The 25,573-nt window shown below is 35.9% G+C and overlaps 1 protein-coding gene across 4 annotated transcripts in view; it reads left to right on the forward strand.

Moving 5' to 3' along the window:
- ARHGAP5 (Rho GTPase activating protein 5) overlaps positions 1 to 21,849 on the forward strand; it is a 73,703-nt gene extending 51,854 nt beyond the window's left edge. For all 4 annotated transcript variants that reach the window (XM_073010906.1, XM_073010905.1, XM_073010904.1 and 1 more), the window contains 4 exons: positions 10,394 to 10,471; positions 14,319 to 14,450; positions 16,827 to 16,932; positions 19,016 to 21,849. In XM_073010906.1, coding sequence (XP_072867007.1) covers positions 10,394 to 10,471; positions 14,319 to 14,450; positions 16,827 to 16,932; positions 19,016 to 19,343 — 644 coding nt within the window. In that variant the 3' untranslated portion in view covers positions 19,344 to 21,849. The remainder of the gene's footprint in view (positions 1 to 10,393; positions 10,472 to 14,318; positions 14,451 to 16,826; positions 16,933 to 19,015) is intronic.
- Positions 21,850 to 25,573: the final 3,724 nt, after the last annotated feature.

A 25,573-nucleotide genomic window follows, 5' to 3' on the forward strand; every position in this document is an offset into this window, starting at 1 on the left:
CATAGTGCCTAGTTAATTTTTAATTTTACATTACCAAATAATTATTTAATTTTTGATAACTGATGAGTGTAGGATATGTTTTACTGTGTTAAAATGCATATTGCATTGTGCAGTTTTCTTGAAGTATGATTTTTACCATTTACTGATGGATCTCCTGTAGTCTTTGTACTTATATCAAACATAAGAATGTACTTTTAATTCAGTGGGAGCTAGGTTCAATAAGCTTATCTACTATTAGTTCTTGTTTTGTTTTTTTCTTCCCAGCATGGGCTTTTAGAATTATTTTGAGGTAAAATTTATGTAACATAAGGTTAATCATTTTAAAGTATATAATTCAGAGGGATTTAGTATACTCACAATGTTGTGCAGCCATCACCTCTGGTTGCAAAATATTTTAATTGCTCCAAAAGGAGATCCTGTACCCATTAAACAGTCATTCCTCAATTCATTCCTCTCACAGCCCTTGCAACCAATCTGTTTTCTCTATAAGTTGCTCATTCTGGGAATTTCATGTTCTGAAATCACAAAATGTGACCTTTTGTGTATGGCTCTTTCATTTAGCATATTATTTAGACTTATCCTCATTATAGCATGTATCAGTACATTATTTCTTTTTATGATTTATAAATTCCATTATATAGCTGTACCACATTTATCCGTTTATTCATTGACAAATATTTGGATTGTTTTCATTCTTTTGGCTATTGTGAATAGTGCTGCTGTGAACGTTTGTGTATATTTGTTTTAGTACCTGTTTTGAGTTCTTGAGAGTATATGCCTAGGAGTGGAATTGCTGGATCACACAGTAATTCTATGTTTAACTTAGTAGAGAATCACCACCATGTTGTTTTCTACAGTAGCTGCACTATTTTACATTCTTGTCAGCAATGTACAAGTGTTTCAGTTTCTCCACATCCTCACCAACACTTGCTGTTTTCCATTTTTAAATTATGGCCATCCTTAGTAAATATGAAGTAATACCTCATTGTGATTTTGATTTCCATTTGCTGTTGACTAATGATGTGGAGCATGTTTTCATGTGCTTCTTGGCCATTTGTATACCTTCTTTGAAGAACTCTTTTTTTAAGTCTTTTGCCCTTTTTAAATTGGGTTATCTTTTGTTAAGTTGTTTGTATTTCCTAGTACTGGACGTTTATCAGGTAAGTGATTTGCAAATATTTTCTCCCATTCTGTAGGTTGTCTTTCTTGATAATATCTTTTAATGTATAAAAGTTTTAAATGTTAATGAAATCCAATTTATTTTTAAATAAATTGGATGTATATTGTTACTCGTGCTGTTGGCATCATAAATAAGAATTTATTGGCAAAATAAAGGCCATGAAGATTTATCACTTTATCCTTTATCCCTAGGTTTTATAGGGTTTGCTCGTACATTTAGGTCTTTAATATATTTTTGTATATAGTATGACGTAGAGATCTAAATTCGTTCTTAGGCATGTGGATATTCACCTGTCTCTGCACTATTTATTGCAGAGTATCCTTTTCTCATTAAATGGTCTTTACATCTTTGTTGAAAATCAGTTGGCCATAGATATATGGACTTATTTCTGGACTCTCAATTCTATTCCATTGATCTGTATATTGTACTTTTGCTAGTACTACACTGTTTTGGTTACTGTAATTTTGTAGTAAGTTTTGAAATCAGAAAGCATAGAGTTCTTTGGTTCTTTCTCCTCTTTCGAGATTCCTTTAGCTACAGAGTTTCCTGCAATTGAATGTGAATTTGAGAATTTTCCTTTCCATTTCTGCAAAAATGGCCAATTGGATTTTGATAAAAATTACATTGAATCTATAGATCAATTTGGGTAGAAGTTGCCATTTTAAAAATATTTAGCCTTCCGGGCTGGGCGTGGTGACTCACGCCTGTAATCCCAGCACTTCGGGAGGTCGAGGTGGGTGGATCACCTGAAGTCAGGAGTTCAAGACCAGCCTGGCCAACATGGTGAAACCCTGTCTCTACTAAAAATACAAAAACTAGCCAGAAGTGATGGCAGGTGCCTGTAATCCCAGCTACTCGAGAGGCTGAGATAGGAGAATCCCTTAAACCCAGGAAGTGGAGGTGAGCCAAGATCATGCCATTGCACTCCAGCTTTAGGGACAAGAGCGAGACTTTATCTCAAAAAAAGCAAACAAATATTTCACCTTCCAATCCACAAACACAGGATATCTTTTATTTAGATCTTTAGTTTCTGTCAACACTATTTTATCATTTTCATTGTACAAGTGTTGTACCTTCTTGGTCAAATTTATTCCTAGGTATTTTATTCTTTTGGATGCTGTTGTAAATGGAATTGTTTTCTTGATTTCATCTTCGGATTGCTCATTGCTAGAGTATAAAAATACAGCTAACTTTTATGTGTTGATCTTATAACCTGCAACTTTGCTGAATTTTGTATTAACTCTACTAGTTTTTGTTTGTTTGTGTTTTTTTTGTTTTGTTTTTTGAGGCAGAGTCTCATTCTGTTGCCCAGGCTGGAGTGCAGTAGTACAGTATCTGCTGACTGCAACCTCCACCTCCTGGGTTCAAGCAATTCTCCTGCCTCAGCTTCCTGAGTAGCTGGGATTACAGGTGGATGCCACTGCGCCTGGCTACTTTTTGTATTTCTAGTAGAGATGGGGTTTCACCATGTTGGCTAGACTGGTCTCGGACTTCTGAGCTCAAGTGATCTGCCCGCCTCAGCCTCCCAAAGTGCTGGGATTACAGGCGTGAGCCCTGCGGCTAGCCAACTCTACTGGTATTTTTTGCTGATTCTTCAGGATTTTCTGCATGTAAGTCATGTAATCTGTAAATAGGGATAATTTTACTTCATTTTTTTCCAACTTGGATATTATTTATTTTTCCTTGCCTACAACTCCAGTGTAATGTTAAATGGAAGTGGCAAAAACAGACATACTCATTTTGTTCTTGATCTTAGGGGAAAACTGATTCTTTTACCATATTTCATCACGGCTAATAAGTATATTAGCTGTGGATTTTTCATAAATGTCCTTGATCATGTTGAAGAAGATACTTTCTGTTCCTAGTTTAAGTGACTTTATCATGAAAGGGTGATGAATTTTGTCAAATGCTTTTTCTACATCAGTTGAGATGATCATATGGTTCCCCCCACCCCCTGCCAATGTATTCTATTAATGTGGCCCATCAGACTAATTGTTTTCCGTATTTCAAACTACCCTTGCTTTCTTTGGATAAATCCTACTTGGTCATGATGTATAATCTTCTTAATACTCTGCTTGATTTGGTTTGGTAGTATTTTGTTGAAGATTTTAAAAATCTGTATATGTAGGGGATATTGGCCTGTAGTTTTCACTTTGTGTTTTTAATCTGGCTATGGGGCATTAGGGTAATCACAGCTTCATAGGAAGTGTTTCTTTTCTGTTTTTTAGAAGAGTTTGAGATCAATTATTGTTAATACTTTTTTAAGGGTTTGGCATAATTCTTCAGTGAAAACATCTTGTATTGGGCTTTTTTGTTTTTGTGAGCTTTTGATTACTAGATCAATCTCATTATTTGTTATAGATCTGTTGAGATTGTCCATTTCTTGAATCAGTTTTGGTAGTTGCTATATTTCTAAAAAGTTGTTTATTTCATTTAACTTACCTAATTTGATGGCATACAATTGTTCATAGTATTCTCTTGTAACCCTTTTTTTCTTTATATTTCAGTAGTAATGTGTCTACTTTCATTCTGATTTTAGTAATTGGAGTCTCCTTTTTTTTTTTTCCCTTGGTAAATCTAGCTAAAGGTTTGTCAATTTAATCAGTCTTTTCAGAGAACCAACTTTTGGTTTTGTTTGATTCTCCCTATTGTTTTTCTACTTTCTATTTTATCTGCATATTAATTTTTATTATTTCTTTCATTCTGGTAGCTTTAGGTTTAGCTTTGTCTTCTTTTTCTAGTTCCTTAAAGTTGAAATCTTTTTTAATGAAGGCTTTTACAGATGCAGGTTTCCCTCTGAAAATCTTTTGGCTGCATCCCATAGGTTTTGGTATATTGTTCTTTTTGTTCATGTCAAAGTATTTTCTAATTGTAATTTCTTCTTTGTTCCATTAGCTGTTAAAGAATGTGTTGTTTGGCCGGGCACGGTGGCTCATGCCTGTAATTCCAGCACTTTGGGACGCCAAGGCGGGCAGATCACGAAGTCAGGAGATCAAGACCATCCTGGCTAAGACAGTGAAACCCCGTCTCTACTAAAAATACAAAAAAAAAAAAAAAAATTAGCCGAGCGTGGTGGCGGGCACCTGTAGTCCTAGCTACTGGGGAGGCTGAGGAAGGAGAATGGCATGAACCCAGGAGACGGAGCTTGCAGTGAGCCAAGATCACGCCACTGCACTCCAGCTTGGGCGACAGTGCGAGACTCCTTCTCAAAAAAAAAAAAAAAAAGTTGTTTAATTTTCACATATTTATTAATTTTCCTTTTGTTACTTATTTCTGTTTTCATTCCCTTGTGATCAGAGAACATATTCTGTATTATTTCAGGCCTTTAAAATGTATTTAAACTTGTTTTGTGTCCTAACATACAGTGTTTCCTCCAGAATGTTACATGTGCATTTAAAGAGAATGTATATTGTGCTGTTGTTAGATGGAGTGTTCTGTATGTCTGTTTGGTCTAGTCGGTTTACAGTGTTCAAAGTCTCTGTTTTCCTTTTTTTTTTTTTTTTTTTGAGACGGAGTCTGGCTCTGTCGCCCAGCCTGGAGTGCAGTGGCCGGATCTCAGCTCACTGCAAGCTCCGCCTCCCGGGTTTACGCCATTCTCCTGCCTCAGCCTCCCGAGCAGCTGGGACTACAGGCGCCCGCCACCTCGCCCGGCTAGTTTTTTGTATTTTTAGTAGAGACAGGGTTTCACCATGTTAGCCAGGATGGTCTCGATCTCCTGACCTAGTGATCCGCCCGTCTCGGCCTCCCAAAGTGCTGGGATTACAGGCTTGAGCCACCGCGCCCGGCCAGTAAAGTCTCTGTTTTCCTTGGTAATCTTCTGTCTAGTTCTGTTCATTATTGCAGTGGACTATTATCGTCTCCAACTTTTATAGTTGAAATGTTTATTCCTCCCTTCAATTCTGTCAGTTTTTGCCTCATGTATTTTGGACTCTTGTTAGGTGCATATATGTTTATAATTATATCTTACTGATGGATTCTCCCTGTTATTGATGTATAATGTCCTTCTATGCTCTTGTAACAGTTTTTGTCTTAAAGTCTATTTTTTCTGATACTAGGATAGCTACTCCGACTATCTTATTAATTACTATTTATATGGAATATACTTTTCTATCCTTTTACGTTCAACGTATTGTGTCTTTGGTACTGTAGTGATTGTCTTGTAGACTGTGTATAGTTGGATGCTGTTTTTCTCTTTTATCCATTCTACCAGTCTCTGTCTTAATAGATTTCAAATTATTTTCTTAGTCATTACCCTGCAGTTTACAGTTAACATATTTATAATAATCATGTTTTAATTGAAAGCACCTTTTTTTCAAAAGTGTACAAAAACTGCTCATTTAGAGCTTCATTTCCCATCCTTGTTATTGTCAGAAATTACATCTTTATATATTTTATGCCCGTTAACATAGACTTGTAATTATTGTTTTATATACTTCTAAAATCATACAAGGACGAAAAGGAGTTATGAGTAAAAAATGAAGTACTGCTGGCTTATTTGCTTGGCTATCTAGCTGCCATAACCTTGGTTATTTATTCTTTTGTATGGCTTCAAGTTGCTGTCTAGTGCCCTTTCATTTCAGCTTAGAGAACTTCCTTACTCTCTTTGCCATATCTTGTAGGACATGTATACTAGTGATAAACTCTCTCAACTTTCATTTATCTAAGAGTATCTTAATTTCTCCTTCATTTTTGAAGCGTAGTTTTACCAGACACAGAATTTTTGGTTTGCAGGGGTTTTTTTTTTTTCTTTAAGCACTTTAAATAATATCATTCTACTGCCTTCCAACCTCCATGGTTTCTGAAGATCAAGTAGGCTGTTAATCTTATTGAATATACCTTATATGTGACAGTTGCTTCTTTCTTGTTTTTTCATTCATTCCTCTTTTCTCCTCAGACTGGATAATCTCAACCGGTCTTTAAAAATTCACTGATTACTCCTTCTGACTGCTCATGTCTGCTGTTAACCTCTCTGGTGAAGTTTTCTTTTGGTTTATTGTACTTTTCAATTGCAAAATTTCTTTTTAGGGTCTTTTTATAATTTCTGGGTATGTATTGATATTCAGTTCATTGAGTCATCATTCTCCTGGTTTCCTTTAGTTCTTTGTTCATGGTTTCCTTTAGCTCTTTGTGATTTTTTTTTAAAATCTTTTGATTTAAAGTCTTTGTCTAGTAAATGCAATGACTGGGCTTCATTGTGGGCAGTTTCTCTAAATTTCTTTTTTTCCTGTAATAAACTCTACTTTCTTGTTTCTTTGTATGCCTCTTTTTTGTTGAAAATAAAGACATTTAAAAGATTATAATATGGCAACCCTGGAAATGAAATTCTTTCCCCTCACCAGGGTTTGCTTTTGCTGTGTGTTGGTTATGTTGTTTGCTTGTTTAGAGACTTCTGTAAACTCTTTTTGTGAAGTCTGTATTCTTTGTCTTTTGCTGCCACTGAAGTCTGTTCTATTCACTTGGTGGTGATTTGTTAGTTTCTTTAAATATCTGGAGCCAAAGGAAAAACACTTTCCAAGTCTTGTGGGTGAAACAAAGGCAAGCCCTTATACTTTTCCTTCAGAGAGCCAACAGACAGGTTGAAATCCATGACCACAGTTCTTTCAGAATAAGGTTCATATTGCTCTCTGGCAGTCGTGTAACCTGCACCCACAGTGCAGGCTACTGTCCTCATGATTGTCACTAATCTCGGGTATAGGGAATGGTAGGTAATTTAAAGCTTTCTTCACCAAGACTACTTCTGGTTGTAATTTTTTAATACATTACGGAGTTCTGCAAATGTTGATTCTGACTCTTCTGGCAGCTCATTAGTCGCTGGAATTCTCTTCTTCACCACTTTTGGTGACATCACTCCCCATGGACATATTTATCAAATTTATGGATTATTTACACACCTTGCATCTCTGTTACCCTTTGTAATCTATTTTATGACTTAAATAATTATGTCATCCTGAAAGTGTAGGGGAATAGGCAGTGAAACCCTAGTTTTGTATCTGTTAGCAACTCAAATAAAACTTAGGCCATTCTAAAACTTCAGATATCAGTAATACTCTGGGTTACTTAAGGGGTAGTGACCTTTTCTAATGAAAGGGAAAAAAGGTACTCAATTAAAAGGCAATATTATTTTATTTTTTGTTTTTTATCATTATTATTATTATTATTTTTTGAGACGGAGACTTGCTCTGTCGCCCGGGCTGGAGTGCAGTGGCATGATCTCGGCACACTGCAACCCCTGCCTCCTGGGTTCAAGCAATTCTCCTGCCTCAGCCTCCCAAGTAGCTGGGACTACAGGCGCCCGCCAGCATGCCCGGCAAATTTTTTTTGTATTTTTAGTAGAGACGGTGTTTCACCGTGTTATCCAGGATGGTCTCAATCTCCTGACCTCGTGATCCGCCCGCCTCGGCCTCCCAAAGTGCTGGGATTACAGGCATGAGCTACCGTGGCTGGCCAAAAGGCAACATTATTTTAAATTACTAAAATTTTATATTTAGTTTGGGAATGTTGGGATTGGTTTCTAATCCCTTTATTGCTTGGAGGTCCAGGATAGATACTTTGGGTGATTTAAGGCCACATAAAACTTGAATAATTCACAGCTGGATAATTTAGTCTGTGTTTTTGTTCTTTGAAATCACTGTTAATAGTGAGTAAAGGGCAAGATTTTAGTGTGGGTAGTTAAGGGCCTTATAATCTCCATTTAACAAATAATAATAAATGTTTATCACTATGGAAGGGGTTTCCCAACCTCAGCATTATTGACATTTGAGGCTATTTAATTCTTTGTTGTTAGAGGCTATCCTGTGCATTCTAGTATGTTTAACAGCATTCCTGGCCTCTGCCTGTTAGATAGCCCTCCTCCAATTTTGACAACCAAAAACATCTCTAGGCATTACCAAGTGTTCCCTGAGATACATGCTGCCCCCAGCTGAGAACCACTGCATTATGTGAAGAACCCTGGGGATGGAAAGGTACTGCTATGACTTTTACTGAGTGGTGATAGAGCTATAGATAAAGTGCTACAGGAGTTCAAAGGGAAAAAAATTGCATCTAATTGGAGATAGCAGGGAATGTGTCAATGAGGAAGAAATGTTTCAACTGGGACATATAGATAGATGTGGAGTAATAAGAATTCTGTAAAAGAATACTTTCACAAAGTCAGGATAAATGTTATCTAGAGAACAATGAGGTTTAGTTATTTTGAGGTAAGATTACAGGTGTGAGCTACCATGCCTGGCTTAAAATTGGGTAATTTTTGTTGATTTATCTTCAAGTTCAGTTATTATTATTATTATTATTGTTATTTTAGTCATCTTTATCTTGCTATTGAGCCCATTTGGTGAGTTGTTTCTGTCACTGTATTTCTTCGTTCTGAAATTTCTATTCATTTATTTATTTATATATTTTATTTATTTATTTATTTTTGAGAAGGAGTCTCGCTCTGTCACCTAGGCTGGAGTGCAGTGGTGTGATCTCGGCTCACTGCAACCTCTGCCTCCTGGGTTCAAGTGATTCTCCTGCCGTAGCCTCCTAAGTGGCTGAGATTACAGGTGCCCACCACCACGCCTAGCTAATTTTTGTATTTTTAGTAGAGGTGGGGTTTCAACATGTTGGCCAGGCTTGTCTCAAACTCCTGACCTCTAGTGATCCACCCACTTCAGCTTCCCAAAGTGCTGGGATTACAGGCGGGAGCCACCACTCCCGGCCTAAAATTTCCATTTAGTTATTCCTTATATATTCTGTTTCTTTGCTGAAACTTCCTATTTTTTCATGTTTCAAGTGTGTTTGTAATTGCACATTGAAGTATTTTATAATAACTGCTTTAAAGTCCTGTTCAGTAATTCCATAACTGCCACCATTGAGTTAGTGTCTGTTAAATGTCATTTATCATTCAAGTTGACATTTTTCTTGGTTTTTGATATGAGGGATTTTTGTTTTATTATTGTATCATAGACACTTTGGGTATCACGTTCAGAGACTTTGGAATATTACTAAAATCTATTTTAGCAGGCCTCCTCTGACGTTGCACCAGCAGGGGAGGAGGGCTGCAAGGTGGAAGTGGAAGTTAAGACTCCCTGTTGGCTTCCACTGGCCTTCACTGATAATAGCATGGTGGGGTAGGTAGGACATCTCTTACCTAGGATTGGTGGTGGAAGTTTAGGCTCTCTACTCAGCCTCTGCTGACACTCCAGAAAGGGTAAAGAACTCCTTGTTACTGATCGGCAGAGGTAGAAGTCTAGGCTTTCAAGTTGGCCTCCACTGACAAGAGTAAGGAGGGATTCCATGCTCTGTGGCTTGAGGAGAGCAATTATAGTCAAAAAGGTTTTGTTTTGCTAGGCTGTACCTCTTCTAATCCTTTCACTAGGGAAAGCAGACTTCTTGTTGCTGTTGTTGTTGGGTTTTATTTTTTTGTTTTTGTTAGTTTTGGGGGGGGGGTGGTGGTGGTGGTGGTGGGGGTGGTGGTGGTAGTCTTGTTGTTTTTGCCTTTGCTCATTTCTGGGTTGCAGGCCTCTCCAATGCCCAGTCATGATATGAGCCTCTCCCTGCCCCCTCAAAAATCAGGGAACTTACTGTCATGTCGTTCTTCAAGTTCTAAGTCATTAGCCAGTTCACCTTCTTCTCTCCACCATTCACAGAATAGTTATGTTTGGTTTTTTTACATGTTAGGTTCAGGGTTTTTAGCTGTATTTAGTGGGAGAGTAGGGAGAAATAAGTCTATTCATTTTGTCTGGAGCTGAATGTCCTAAATGGTTTAAAATAGAAAATAGTCCACTAAGAACTTACTTTTTTAAAATGCTCAAAAAATATTTTATTCTTAAAAATATTTTACCACTATAAATTTGTAACTAAATTGTACATAAGATTAAGCACATTTATTGTTATAGATATATATGGGTTTTTGTTTGGTTGGTTGGGGTTTTTTTTGGGAGACAGGGTCTTGCTCTCTTGCCTTGACCTCCCAGGCTCAGGTGATCCCCTTGCCTCAGCCTCCCGAGTAGCTGGGGCTACAGGTGCATGCCACCATGCCCAGCTAAGTTTTTGTTTATTATTTGTAGAGACAGAGTCTCCCTATGTTGCCCAGGCTAGGCTCAAACTCCTGGGCCAAGCAGTTCTCCCACCTTGGCCCCCCAAAGTGCTGGGATTACAAACATGAGCCACTGTGCCCAGCCATGTGGATATATATGTGTTTATTAAAGTATGTATATTTCTTTATTCTCTTAGGGTTATGTACCGAAGGACTCTACCGTGTTAGCGGGAACAAAACTGACCAAGACAATATTCAAAAGCAGTTTGATCAAGGTAAGAAGATAATTATGTGAAATAAAATTGTTGTTTTATGTTTTACTTATTAGAATTCATGGTGAGAAGATTGATTTTCATTTGAAAACTTCCTAAGGATATGGATGTTGAGGAGAGAGGATTTTGAAGTGGGATTAGAAGCACTAAGTAGAATAGATACCACAGTAAAGGTACAGAACAGCTAGGGAAAGTCTATTTTCTTTACACTGTAGCAAGGAAGTCACTGATTACTTTTAGAGCCTTTGAATTAAGGGGCCTTGGTACTAGGGATTTGTAAGAGGAAGCAGATGATAATGAACTTTTTAAAATACAATTGCAGTAGAAGAAAAGATTGAAAACAAAAGGCAGTTGAGTCAAGAAAATACAATATTGTATATATTTTTAATGTAAGTATGAAGACAGAAGAGGATTTAGTAAATAAGAAAGGAGGTACTGGAAAAGTATTGAAGCAAAGTCCATCAGGCCCGGAAGGAATGGAATGCAGTAGAATAAATTTTGTTTTTGAAATAACAAGAAACTCTCTCTTACCCTAAGACTGAAGGGAATACTATAAAATATTTTGATGTAAGATTAAGTATTTTATGGCCCAAATACTCTGAGTTTCTTCCCAAATTTCATATTCCTAATACATTAAACAATCTCACAAGTAAAAGACTACGACTGTACCTGTATAAATCCATCACCAGAGTTAGAAAAGCAATAATTTGACTTCTGATTGATCGACATCTTAGCCATTAGGAGTAAAAAAAACCAAATGTTCTACTCATACTCAGTAAACTCTATGTGCGATTAAAGATTTAAATGTAAAAAATGAAAAACATAAGTACCAGAGAGAAAAATGAGTGAATATTTTTATAGTCTTAGAGTAAAGAAAAGCCTAAACTTGATATGAAACCTAGAAAGCTTGAACACAAGTTGATAGACTGTGTACATGCTAAAATTTTACAAAAATGTAAAAATTCTGTATCACATGTGGCTAAAACAGGGTGTGACATACCTAGCTTAAGTAATTCCCATCAGAAGAGAGTAACCAATAAATAAATGAAAATATGCTTAGCTTCTATTAATGATAAAAATTAAAGGATTATATTTATTTGTTTTATTTGAATGAAAAGAATTGTTAGTAGAGCGTAGGTAAGCACGTATCTTGTACACTGTTGGTTGTAGGTGCCTTTTGAGAGGCAGTTTGTGAATATCAGGATTCAGATAGCTTTGCTAGAGAAATTCCACTTCTAGGAATTTGTTATAGAAGTCTTTGCATAAGCATGCCAAGATATACTTACAAGGCTCTTCCTTGCAGTATTGTAAGTTTTTTTTTTAAAGGGGTGTTGGGGGGATACCACTCGGGTCTCATAAGTAGAATGAATACTAAGAAGCCACATAAAATAAAGATTTATGCCTGTTGAAATGTCAAAACATCAGTTGTTGTTGTGTGTGTGTGACTGTGTGTTTACAAAAACACACCTTGTTGCCAAAGAGTATTGTATAGTCTAGTATCCCATTTTTTAAAAATATTGCCCGGTCACAGTGGCTCACGCCTGTAATCCTAGCACTTTAGGAGGCCAAGGTGGGCAAATTGCCTGAGCTCAGGAGTTCGAGACCAGCCTGGGCAACATAGTGAAACCCCATCTGTACTAAAATGCAAAAAATTAGCCGGACATGGTGGCGCACACCTGTAATCCCAGCTACTTGGGAGGCTGAGGCAGGAGAATCACTTGAACCCAGGAGGGGGAGGTTACAGGGAGCTGAGATCGTACCATTGCACTCCAGCCTGGGTGACAGAGCGAGACTGCATCTTAAAAAAAAAAAAATTCTCTCTCTCTCTCTCTCTCTCTCTCTATATATATATAGTGTTTAAAAAACTGTTTAGACTTAATGATATTAAATTGGTAGAAGTTAACTTCCAATAATGAATGCATTTTTGTAGTTAATACCAAGGCTCTTGAGTTTGACTTTCTTGTTTTATTTTCTGGTCCTACCACTACTGCCACTATTTTTGTGTCTCTGGCAAGTTAATCTTTCTAAATCTCAATTTCTTCATGTCTAGTATGGGAGTGATGAGAGTAACTATAAGGATAATGGGATAATGCATATGAAGAGTTTTCTGTCCGAGCACCATATTAAATGTTCATTGGGTAGCTATTACTACAAAGAATGTAGCCTAAGGAAATAAGCTTGTATGTATTAAAGCATAGCGTCATATCATTTTCATATTATTGTAATATATTTAAATGAAATAAATCTAAATGTTCAGTAATAGAATATTATGTAAATTGTATAATCTAAGGAAATATTTCACAGCCATTAAAATTGTTTATGTAGGGCAAAATGTTAACAATTGATTTGGCAATTTTTTTAATGAACAGAGAAAGGCTGAAAGGAAACATGCTAAACTGTAAGCAGTGCTTGTCTAGGTGATGGGGAAATTTGTTTTCTTTTTGCTGGCCTATTTTTTATATTAAAGTGATTTACTGATAGCAAATTAACCTTATAATACACTTTTAGTATGTTCTATTCTTGATTTTTTTAGTGGGAACTTCACCAACTATTTAAATTTAAACCGTTTTACATGAAATTTTAAACTGTAAGCTTAAAAAGTCCAAATGAGAATTTATACAAATTGAGTATCTCTTATTCAAAATTCTTGGGGCCCAGAAGTATTTTGGATTTCAGATTTTTTTCAAATTTTGGAATATGTGTATTTTACTTGGCGTTTATACCAGATATGAAATGTTCCAGTGAACAAGTTTCAGATCCACCGGTATGCATATTTCTTTTTTCTTTCTAGTTATTTATGGCCTCTTTTTTTTTCCCCCCCTCCTCCAAAGAAATAGGGTCTCACATGTTGCCCAGGCTGGACTTAAACTCCTGGGCTCAAGTGATCTTCTCACCTTAGTTTCCTGAGTAGCTGGGACTATAGATACGCACCACCTCACCTGCCTCTTGTGGCCTCTTTTAAATAGCTGTATAAACCAAAAAAAGATAGGTATTATTAAAGTTCCTCAATATACTAATAAACCTAACAGCATTTTAAAAATTATAACAGAAAAGACTTATTGCTTGGTTGTCTTTTCCCAAATCCATGTAGTTTGTCAGCCTAAAAAGAAAAGTGGGGCCGGGCACCATGGCTCACACCTGTAATTTCAGCACTTTGGGAGGCTGAGGCAGGTGGATCACCTGAGGTCAGAAGTTCAAGACCAGCCTGGCCAACATGGTGAAACCCCTTCTCTACTAAAAATATAAAAAATTAGCTGGGTGTGGTGACGGTCGCCTGTAATCCCAGCTACTCAGGAGGCTAAGGCAGGAGAATCACTTGAACCCGGGAGGTAGAGGTTATAGTGAGGTGTACTCCAGCTGGGGCAACAAAAGCGAAATTCAGTCTCAAAAAAAGAAAAAGTGGCCCACGACTTAAAGTTATCTTTTGATCTAAAAGTAACTGTTGTGGAGAGACAGTGAGCATGACATTTTAAGAATTTGAGGGCCGGGCGCGGTGGCTCAAGCCTGTAATCCCAGCACTTTGGGAGGCCGAGACGGGCGGATCACAAGGTCAGGAGATCAAGACCATCCTGGCTATCACGGTGAAACCCCGTCTCTACTAAAAATACAAAAAATTAGCCGGGCGCGGTGGTGGGCGCCTGTAGTCCCAGCTACTCGGGAGGCTGAGGCAGGAGAATGGCGTGAACCCGGGAGGCGGAGCTTGCAGTGAGCTGAGATTGTGCCACTGCACTCCAGCCTGGGCGGCAGAGCGAGACTCCTTCTCAAAAAAAAAAAAAAAAAGTAACTGTTTAGCTTACTTCTATAATAAAGTTTTATTATGTAATTTAAAATGTGAATTTTTGTCTTGTAGATCATAGTATCAATCTGGTGTCAATGGAAGTAACAGTAAATGCTGTAGCTGGAGCCCTTAAAGCTTTCTTTGCAGATCTGCCAGATCCTTTAATTCCATATTCTCTTCATCCGGAGCTATTGGAAGCAGCAAGTAAGTATAAACCTCCTTTTTATGAGAGGGTTGATAGTGGCAGTTTTTGGATATCGATTGCTAAGTGTTAAAATCGTCATGTGCTAGAATATGTAGCTAATAAAAATTAACTTACTAGAACTCTATTTCTTAAAGGTATTTTCCTCTAAATTAAAATCAGAATCCCTGAAGATGGCCTCCAGGAATATTCTGTTTTAGTTAGCCCCCTAGGTGACTTAAATGCTCCTAGAAATTAGATCATTGTACTAGAAGTTTGAGGTTTGTATTTTTAATTCAAACTTAAGGGCATTGTAAGAAAAATAAATTCTTCAAATTGTAAGTCAAAGAAATTTACTTTGGCCTTGTCTACCTGTTTTATGTTGCTATAACAGAATATTACAGACTGCATAATTTATAAAGTAATTTATTTCTTACAGTTCTAGAGGCTAGTAAGTTCAGGGTCAAGGAGGCCTCATCGGGTGAGGGCCTTTTTGCAAAGGCATTGCATGCCCAAAGGTGGAAGGGCAAGAGAGCACACTCAGAGAGTAAGAGACAGGAAGGGACCTGAACTTACTCTTTTATCAGGAATTCATTCCCAAAATAGCTAACTCACTTAAGAAATAACAGTGTTAATCTGTTCACAAGGACAAAACCCTCATGATATAGTCACCTCTTAAAGATCCCGCCTCTCAACACTGTTGCCTTGGGGATTAAGTTTCCCACACAGGAACTTTGAGGGAAACATTCAAACCATAGCAGACCACGTGTTGTAAGTCATTTTGGGAAAGAACATGATATTTATTTAGTATTTATTCCTACTTTGGCATCTTTCATTCAGATGTTTCCACTAAACAGATATTCATTTATCCGGAAAATGAGACCTAAAGTCTGTTTGGGCATCATTTTCATCCATGTGATTTCTCAGTGACAAAAAAATTAACATAATTGCTAAATACTTCTGTCTACTATTTCCTTTTGGTTGCAAGTCCTCAAGTTCTTTTAGGTGAGACTACTTTGTACAGTTCTGATTATAAGTTCTCAGTGATTTTTTTTTTTTTTTAATTCAGTATATTGTCACAAGGTATAGTTGCCTTATACATACTCTCAGGTAAAGTGGGAAAATGGTTTAATTGATAGTTTAGATGTTCTTATCTATTGACCATTAATAGGAACCTCAGAACTTTCCTACTTAGGACATTTTTGAGGACTGATTTAGAAGTAATGTGTAACAAATGAAATTTTGTTAGTAATTGGTTTTGCTACCATAATGATGTGGTATGCACACTGGTCTCCAAAATAAAGAAGAGGAGGAAAGCACCCTCTATCTCATTTATTTCAGGGCCACATTTTAGTTACTCTGTTTCATAATTGCGTAGATTTGGAGAGTAAGTTAAATACTTAAACTACCTGTAAAGGAAAATCTTTGATAAGCAAAATGGATTACAAGTAATTGTAGTATAGACAAATCTATAGCCCAACGGCCATATTTAGGCTATCGCCAGTTTTGGGCAGACTTTTGAGCTGAGAATCGTTTTTACACCAAGAGAAAAGAAAATTTCATGACACATTAAAATTACATGAAATTCAAATTTCAGAAGTTTTATTGGAGTATAGCCACTCCCATTTGTTATGCCTGTTACTGCTTTTGTGCTACAACACGGGGTTGAGTAAGTGTGCCCACAAAGCCTAAAATAGTTACTCTCTGTAGCATAAATGTTAAGAGCCTAACAGATTTGTAAGTAATTAATTATAAATCAGTATCTAGTTACGTAAATTGCTAATATACCATTTCCCATTTTGTCAATGCTGAGTCACTTTGGTTTTCAGTGATTAGCTTTCCTTATAAAAAGGCTATAGTAATAAATGATAACATTAATAGAAATAGATAATGTTAGTTGAAGTGATTTCTTAATTTACATAATTTAGCAGGTTCTTTTGAACAGGGATCTCCAACCCCTAGGCCACACAGCCTGGCTTGTTAGGAACCAGGCCTCACAGCAGAAGGTGAGCAGTTGGGTAAGGGAAGCTGAGCTCCACCTTCTGTCAGATCAGGAGCGGCATTAGATTCTCACAGGAGTGGGAACCCTATTGTGAACTGCGCATGTGGGGGGATCTAGGTTGTGCACTTCTTATAATCTAATGATAAATGTAATGCACTTGAATCATCCTGAAACCATCCCCCCACCCATCTGTGAAAAAACTCTCTTCCACAAAACTGGTCCCTGGTGCCAAAAAGGTTGGGGACTGCTGCTTTACACCATTTTCTTTGATTTTGTTTACCCATCCTAATATGCTTTAAACACATTCTTGATTGTTACAATAAATATAGCAGGAAGCTTTATCAAATATCTTTAAATGTGTAAGTTTTACACAAACTCTTCACTTTTAATTTTACAGAAATCCCGGATAAAACAGAACGTCTTCATGCCTTGAAAGAAATTGTTAAGAAATTTCATCCTGTAAACTATGATGTATTCAGATATGTGATAACACATCTAAACAGGTATTTTTTTTTTTTTTTAGGGATTTTTGGCAAATAAAATGCACTACACATTTCAAACATGTAAACTTTATAAATTGGGTAATTATCAGATAGAAAAGGAGACTCAGACTAAACATACAGTTGAATTTTGGTTTTCTAATTTATATCTAAAAGGATATGTGATTAGTTTTGTAATGAAATGATTATATAAATAGTAAGTATGGTAAGTATATTTTCTTTTTTACCACATTCTCTGTAGGATCTTAGAATTTTAGATATGAAATGGCACTTAGATAATTAACCAGATTGACCTATTTGGAGTTGAAATAGGGTTTGGTTTGAAAAATTACTAGTTCTGTGACCTTGGGTAAATGACTTACTCTTGCTAAGTCTTGATTGTCTCAACTACAAACATGAGAATAACAGCACTTCACAAAGTTGTTCTGAGGACTGAATGGAACCGTTAGCATGTGTGCTAATTTTTTCAAAAGTCTTCTCATAATATTTTCTACTGACATTTTAGTGAACTGTATTTTTTTTAAAACTAGTAGTATCAACGCCCAAACCAAGTACATTTCAGCCTGTACCTCCTAAAAGAGGATTAACCGATGTTTAAAGCTTACTTTTTACTAGCAATGTGGTATAAAACCGTGTTAACATTTCTTATAACCTTTCCCTGAGAAAATACCATGGAAACATGGTGAAACCCCATCTCCACTAAAAATACAAAAATTAGCTGGGTGTGGTGGTGAGTGTCTGTAATCCTAGCTACTCAGGAGGCTTGGGGTGGGAGAATTGCTTGAGCCCGGGAGGCAGAGGTTGCAGTAAGCTGAGATCATGCCATTGCACTCCAGCCTGGCCGACAGAGCAAGACTCCGTCTCAAAAAAAAAAAAAAAAAAAAAAAAAAAGATTGTTTTGTGGAATGCTAGCAACCAGGTTTTTGTTTGCTTTTTTTTTTTTTTTTTTTTTTTTTTTTTGAGATGGAGTCTCGCTGTGTCACCAGGCTGGAGTTCAGTGGCACGATCTCAGCTCACTGCAACCTCCACCTCCTGGGTTCAAGCAGTTCTCTTGCCTCAGCTTCCTGAGTAGCTGGGATTACAGATGCATACCACCACGCCCAGCTAAATTTAGTATTTTTAGTAGAGACAGGGTTTCACCATGTTAACCAGGGTGGGTCTCGATCTCTTGACCTTGTGATCCACCCTCCTCGGCCTCCCAAAGTGCTGGAGTTATAGGCGTGAGCCACCGCGCCTGCTGCAACTGGGTTTTTTGAAAGTTAAAAATTCTCCCTGGATGTAGTGGCTCAACACTTTGGGAGGCTGGAGGATCTCAGCAACATAGTGAGACTTGATTCTCCAAAAAAAAAAAAAAAAAGGAAGGGAAGAGAAAGAAAAAGAAAAGGGAGAGATAAAAAAGAGAGAGGAAGAGGGAGAGGAAGGAAGGGAAAATTAGCCTGACATTAGTGTCAAACGCCTGTGGTAGTAATTTTTCCAAAGCTGGTTGAGAGAGAGAGCATACTCTGGTTTATCTTTACATCTCTCACAGTAGTCAAAGAAGTTACATACACAATTAGAATTTGTTGTTTCTGTTGCCAAAAACTCACTACAATTTGTCACATCAGGAAAGATTTTTTGTTGTTGTTTTTGAGACGGAGTTTCACTTCACTCTTGTTGCCCAGGCTGGAGTGTAATGGCGCGATCTCCACTCACCACAACCGCCGCCTCCCAGGTTCAAGCGATTCTCCTGCCTCAGCCTTCCAAGTAGCTGGAATTACAGGCTGTGTCACTACGCCTGGCTAGTTTTGTATTTTTAGTAGAGATGGGGTTTCTCCATGTTAGTCCTGCTGGTCTCGAACTCCCGACCTCAGGTGATCCACCTGCCTCAGCCTCCCGATGTGCTGGGATTACAGGTGTGAGCCACTACACCTGACCCAGGAAAAGTTTTTTACATACGATTTAAAGATGCTTCTTTATGCAAATTTTTAAACCCCAGCTTTGAAGTGGGATAAAAGGTAACGTTAAATCTGAGATCATTTCTAGCTCTGGAATTCTGTGATTGTAATGAGTTTTGATTTCTAAATGTTTTTTCCTTTCATAATTTCAGGGTTAGTCAGCAAAATAAAATCAACCTAATGACAGCAGACAACTTATCCATCTGTTTTTGGCCAACCTTGATGAGACCTGATTTTGAAAATCGAGAGTTTCTGTCTACTACTAAGATTCATCAATCTGTTGTTGAAACATTCATTCAACAGTGTCAGTTTTTCTTTTACAATGGAGAAATTGTAGAAACGACAAACATTGTGGCTCCTCCACCACCTTCAAACCCAGGACAGTTGGTGGAACCAATGGTACCACTTCAGTTGCCACCACCATTGCAACCTCAGCTGATACAACCACAATTACAAACGGATCCTCTTGGTATTATATGAGTAGGAGGTGATTGCAGACAGGCTGGATTTGGACAAAAAGCAAATCTAGACATGCATGTTTCAGGGTTCAGTAGTATACTTCATGTTTCATACAGATAAGTCACATTCAAAATTACATTTTCTCTTTGAACTAGATGGTATTCCTTATTCACTTACATTACAAATCTAAGACCATGTGATAAGCATGACTGGAAAGGTTTAATTTTTATAAACAAAAATAGCTATAAAATACAAAGCTGCTGCTGCATGCAACCTTATCGCAATCAGTATATATCATTCCTGTGGCAATTTCTGTCACATTATATTGTGAATAAAATTTTTCTATAGAAATTAAATGATTTAAAAACTCACCTATATGAAACATTTAATGCTTTTCAGCCTGCTTTCTGGCTGATTTTGTTATTTGATATGCTAATTTGGGCAACATAATTTACATTCTGGCAGTCAGTGTAGATAACTAAAAGCCCAGTTAAGTATTTTATAATTTCAGGCTACTGAGGCCATGCTTGGGATGTTGGGATGAAAGAAAAAAAATACACTTGACATATTTCACATTTCTGTACCTTCATCTATACTTCCAAGTAAACATGTGGATCATTTGATGAGGGATAAATGAACCTATTTCTTTTACACACATACCAAGAACATGCTTGTGGCTAAAGTGAGTTGATAATGTTGTGCAAAGGATAGTTGTCACCAACTCATTTCTTTATGGTCCATAATGAAATAAACATTTTGTATACTGTTAATTCTGTAAACAGATGCATGTTCAAAAGATCTATGATGGTCTTGTAATCTTAATCTAATATATTTTAGATATTTTAATTTTTTCCCTCTTGGGGAACACATTTAGTATAGTGTAGAAAATACTTCATTACATTTTCATATAAGGTTATATAACTTTTCATACATAAACATGAAATTTGTTGTAGAAAATTCTTTAAACCAAACATTTAAATCTAGGACTTCAATTTAATTTGTTTCTTGAATCTATTTTTATGTGGCCCTTAAAAACATATCCAAAAAACCCATTGCTAATATAGCAATAAAAATACTTTGGGTACTGACAGACTCTTTGGAGTGTTTATATTACAAATTTGTATTCATGTTCTTTTCTGTGATGCGTTGTACTAAAATCCAGAATGGCTTTTGCACCATTTTTAAGCCAGTTTTTCCTTTGATGTTGGTACCAGAATTACTATAAATGACTGCTGCTTTTGGGGGGTAAACATTTTGTTAGTGAAGATAAAACCAGAACACTAAATTATGGATAAAATTTTCAGAATAGGTGGCACAGGTAAATTTCACTAGGTTATATTTTGTGTAGTAAAGAAAAAAATTCTTTGGTCAGTGTTATCTTAATTCAGACTACAATTTTAAGATTATCTTATATGTATTATAGTAAATAGATTTTCAGATTCAAGGCTCCTAAGAGTTTGATTTGCTCTGTTTTTTCCTAAAATAAATATTGTCTTTCCCAACTGTTAAGTTCTAGGTATTGTACTTCCAATTTTAACTTCAGAACCAAGATGTTGGCATGAACCAGGCTGCTGTTGAAGTACATGTATATTATAAATTATCTTATTTGTGTTATACTCTTACATGTTATCTTTTCTAAGAAAACAAAGTCCCTATTATTCCTATTGCAAAGCACACAGGAATTAAGAAAGTACAGTAATTTTTAAAAAAAAAATCCGGTAAATGTAGTATTCTTAACCTGTTCTATATTACTTATACTTATTGTCTATATAGCTTTAATTTATAGTTGTCAGTTTAACTATTGGCATGTCTGGCAAAGAAAATTAAACTTTAAGAGTTTTATAAACTTTCTAGGTTGCTAAAGAATTTATTTTTCTACTATATATGGTATAGACAAAGCATCAAACTATGTACAGGAAAAAAGCCTGACTATTTCTATTGGAAGTGGGCTGAAAAGAGAGTTTTCAAAACTTCGTGTCTTCAGTTCATTCTGTCATAACTTTGCTATTGTAATATGTGAATACCAGTTTATTTAAGCTATTCTCTTTTATACTGTATTAATTTAATGTTCATCTGCATTTAGTACCATTTTTGTTACTAAAACTGGCATTTACCATTTTTCACATTAACCTACCTTGCACCTTCTCCCAAACTTATCTCCACTTTTCTATGCATTCTATCATTGATTTGACACACTTCATAGTGAGTCATTTAAATATTCTACGTTTGGTTCAATTAACCAGTAGGTTACAGTTATTGAAAATTAAAGTACAGTTTAAAGCTCAGTCTGTTACACTGAATTGATTGTGTTTGCTTTTGCCAAGGATTTAAATATGTTTTTAAATATTAGAAACATCTAAGAACAGAATAACATAATTAAACGTTTTTCTGGTAAGTTACTGGAAGGTTTCACTGTTTAGGGACCTATCATCTGAGACTTCTTAAAGGATTAAAATAGGAGGATAGTCTCATAATTGTGAGTAAACATCAAGGCATTATGTTTTACAATAATAAAATTTCATCTACACACATGTTGCCATTGTTTCATTTAAGGTTCAGTGCTTATAGTTACCACAATATTGGACCTAACAGGATCTAGATTAGCAGTATAAAGAAGCATAGTGGTACTCTGTTTCACACTTTCAGTAGATTTATTAGAAGTCAAATTCTATTCAACAGACACTTCTTAGGATATACAACTAATTTAAGAATAAAATTCCAGACACAATATATTTTTTTTTAAATGGTATTTGTTAGTTGTGCTTCTTCCCCTTAACATTTACAGTGTAAATACTGCAGGTAACAGCAATCTAAGTTAGTCAAAAAGCAGCTTTTTTTTCCCATACTGTATGTAAATAATGTAGACCTGGGTATTTTTGTTTGTTTGGGTTTTTTTTTTTTTTTTTTTTAAGGTACTGGAATCTAATTAATAATATCTCTTAGATATAAACAAAAGGGAACAATTGGAATGAGAATTTAGGCCTTAGCTTCCATGGTGATTTTTAGTTTTTTATACAGTAATAATTGTGATGCTATTTGTCAACTGGATATAAATATATATATAATTTTAAAAAGTCAAAAGTGCTTTTGTTTCTTTGTTTAATGTAATTTTTGTGCTTCACCCACAGGATGCTGCAGTAAATTAAATTTCAGTGAAGCTTCTGATGTATAAAGAATGCTATGAATAAAACATTAAGAAGCTGTGTAATTTTAAGTTATAGTTGCCTCTATTTTTACCATTTCATTGGTAAAAATTAGCTAATTTTTTTCAAGTGAAATATGAAAAATAAAAATATAAATTTATCAATATGATGGAAATTTTATAAGGAGATGTATTATTGAGTTTTCACTGTACCTGGAAAGGAGATTCAAAATTTTTTCTGGGGGTGTATATAAGTGAAAATCTGATTTTTTTAATTGTCAGGAAAACAAGATAATGCACAGATTTCTAAGACTCAAATCTTATCTGGATGTGATTTTTGAGCTGGGGATAGACATGCTTTGGAGCCACTGGAAATATTTTGAAAACTATTCTAGTTACAGCACAGCTGCTAATATTAAAGAATATATTTATGTGTTCATGGTTTGTGACTCTTAGGCCAAATTTTATGGCATATGTTGTCAATCTGGATCTGGTGAGGTCTGTTTGACGTGAATCTTTGTGTTTTCTTGAATTTAATAGTTTCAAGGTACTTAAATTCTTAGACTTAACAGTTTCTAATTTGTTTCAATGCATATGGGACATGCTTGATTTTTTTTTTTTACTGTATTAGGACTCAAAGTTCTTAGCCTTTTCAGGTTATCAAATACCTGAAAGTAAAATTTTCTAAGATTTGATAAGGGAAGGTACTATTCAAATCATTTTCTTAGGATAGCATCTTTACATACGATGAGAGGATTGTACAAGCATTAATCTCATATTCCAACATCCAGTTACTGGATGTGATCCAAGTACCCTGGTCTTTTTAAAGCAGTTAAAATCTAATTAACTAACTTTGGGAGTCTTCACTATTCAGTTGATCCTCATCATTGTCCTGTTTGTATGACTCCATTTTTTCCTCCACTATATGAGTTTTCTTTGTCGGGGAGAGGAGTGGGGAGAGCTGCAGAATCTCATATTCACATCTTAATTAAATTGTGTAATATTAGTCTTTTGTGAAAATTCTGTAGGCAGTGAGAATGATTTTGAAAAGCTAACCAATGATAATTAGCATTTTAGTTATTACTAAATGCATAAAATTATAACCCTTGAAATTAATTTGGTGCTGGCAGTTCTGGTTTAGTCATTTTTACCAGTAGTTAGTAGTATTAAGACCTGCAGTATATGCACTTTTTGAGTAGCTGTCAAAGAATTGTACTTGAGAAACAACTTGTTTATTCTTACAATTCAGATTTTCTATTCAATTTTGTCTCAAATAGTAAAAGTTATTGTGAACAATTTAACAATGGCCTCCTGTTCTAGTTTGCCTAACATTTCAGTTAAGATTTAGTGTTTTAACCTATTTTTTTTTTCAAGTTTATTTTTTGTATTAGATTTTATTTGAATAAGTTATGTGGGTTTAGTAATTGACTTATTTATTCATTGCTTCACTAATTCATCCAGATTAGTTTTAAGTGTGTATATGTATTTTCTCACCAGATCATTTCCTTGGGACCTTGAACTGTGAATGTTTTGTCCTAACAATTTAATATTTTCTAGGTACTTGCTGCAAGTTCTTGAACTATTTTACCAGCTTTAACTTTGGGGCTCTTAGCTTCTTTTCTCCAGACTCTTGTTATTTTATTTTATCCAAATAAATATTTAGGTGTTCTAAGAAGTAGACTTCTGTGTAATTCCCTAAAATACGTAAAATCAGAAGCTGTGCACACTATCATACTGTTATTTGTGTAGGACTTGGATTATTTATAAATGTAGGAGAAAGGATAAAAAATGAGAGAACATAGTCTTTAGATATCCTCCTTGGAAATTTGACTTCGAAATTTTTCATTTGTTGGCAGTCACAGGCATAGCTGCTGAATGTCTTTTGGTTTGTAATATTTGAAATGAGAGAAACTATTACCAGCAATGTACTTTTAAAAATACAAACTAAAGCCAGGCATGGTTTCTCATGCCTGTAATCCCAGCACTTTGGGAGGCTGAGGCAGGCGCATCGCTTGAGGTCAGGAGTTTAAGACCAGTCTGCCAATATACATGATGCCAATATGACAAAACCCCGTCTCTACTAAAAATACAAAATTTAGCTGGGCATGGTGGTAGGCGCCTGTAATCCCGGCTGCTCAGGAGGCTGAGGCATGAGAATTGCTTGAACCTCAGGGGGCGGAGGTTGCAGTGAACCAAAATCAAGCCATTGCATTCCAGCCTGAGAGACAAAGGGAGACCCTGTCTCAGAAAACATAAATACAAACTAAAATGTTATATCTAGTACTTTAATTAAAAAGTGACTGTTGTGTACCTTAGAATCCATTTAGATTATTTTTATGGAGTTAGCAAACTTTTTGGGGAAAGGACAGATAGTGTCTTAGGCTTTGCAGGCCATATGATCTCTGTGACACTTCTCTGCTGTCATGCACAAAGAGCCATAATACAGAAATGAAAGAAATATTACTGTATTCCAATAAAATTGTGTCTGTAAAAAACTAGCAGCAGACCAGATTTGGCCCACAGACATTATTGGCTGGTCTCTGGCATAGATTGTTAATGAAATTAGCTCCACCAACTTTTATCTTTGTGGAACATTTTATGATAGATAATTCAAAATAGTATCGGTTGGAGTGAAATTTTACGCAGGACAATTACCCTCTGTTCCTATTACCATTGTTTCCAAAGGAAATTCTCTGTTTTCATTTACTTAGTAATAAGTAAATAAGGAGAGCTATGTGAAATGATTATTTTAAAAGCTTTTAGTAACATTAAAAACTGCATCTGGAAGCTAGGACTGGTGATACAGTTGTACACATCAGAACTGATTTGTTTTCAACAACCTTATTAAGGATAAATATTTTTCAGGGCAGTAATTACATCTCCACATTCTGTACATTAATCATGACCACATAGTATTTCAATAAATTGTGGCATAGATTAATGAAGTTATTAACACTTAACAAAATCATGTCCATAATCGATCTAAAAGCATGTGATTATTATTTAATTGGTTGTTTCTCCAAGGTATAGGCATCACTAGCCAGTCTACTCAGGTTCCTTCGGAGAATGCATATAGAAGGGAAACTATATGTGTACCGATTGTTGGCAG

This window comes from Chlorocebus sabaeus, chromosome 24, assembly GCF_047675955.1.
Source record: "Chlorocebus sabaeus isolate Y175 chromosome 24, mChlSab1.0.hap1, whole genome shotgun sequence".
In the NCBI taxonomy this organism is placed as follows: Eukaryota; Metazoa; Chordata; class Mammalia; order Primates; family Cercopithecidae; genus Chlorocebus; species Chlorocebus sabaeus.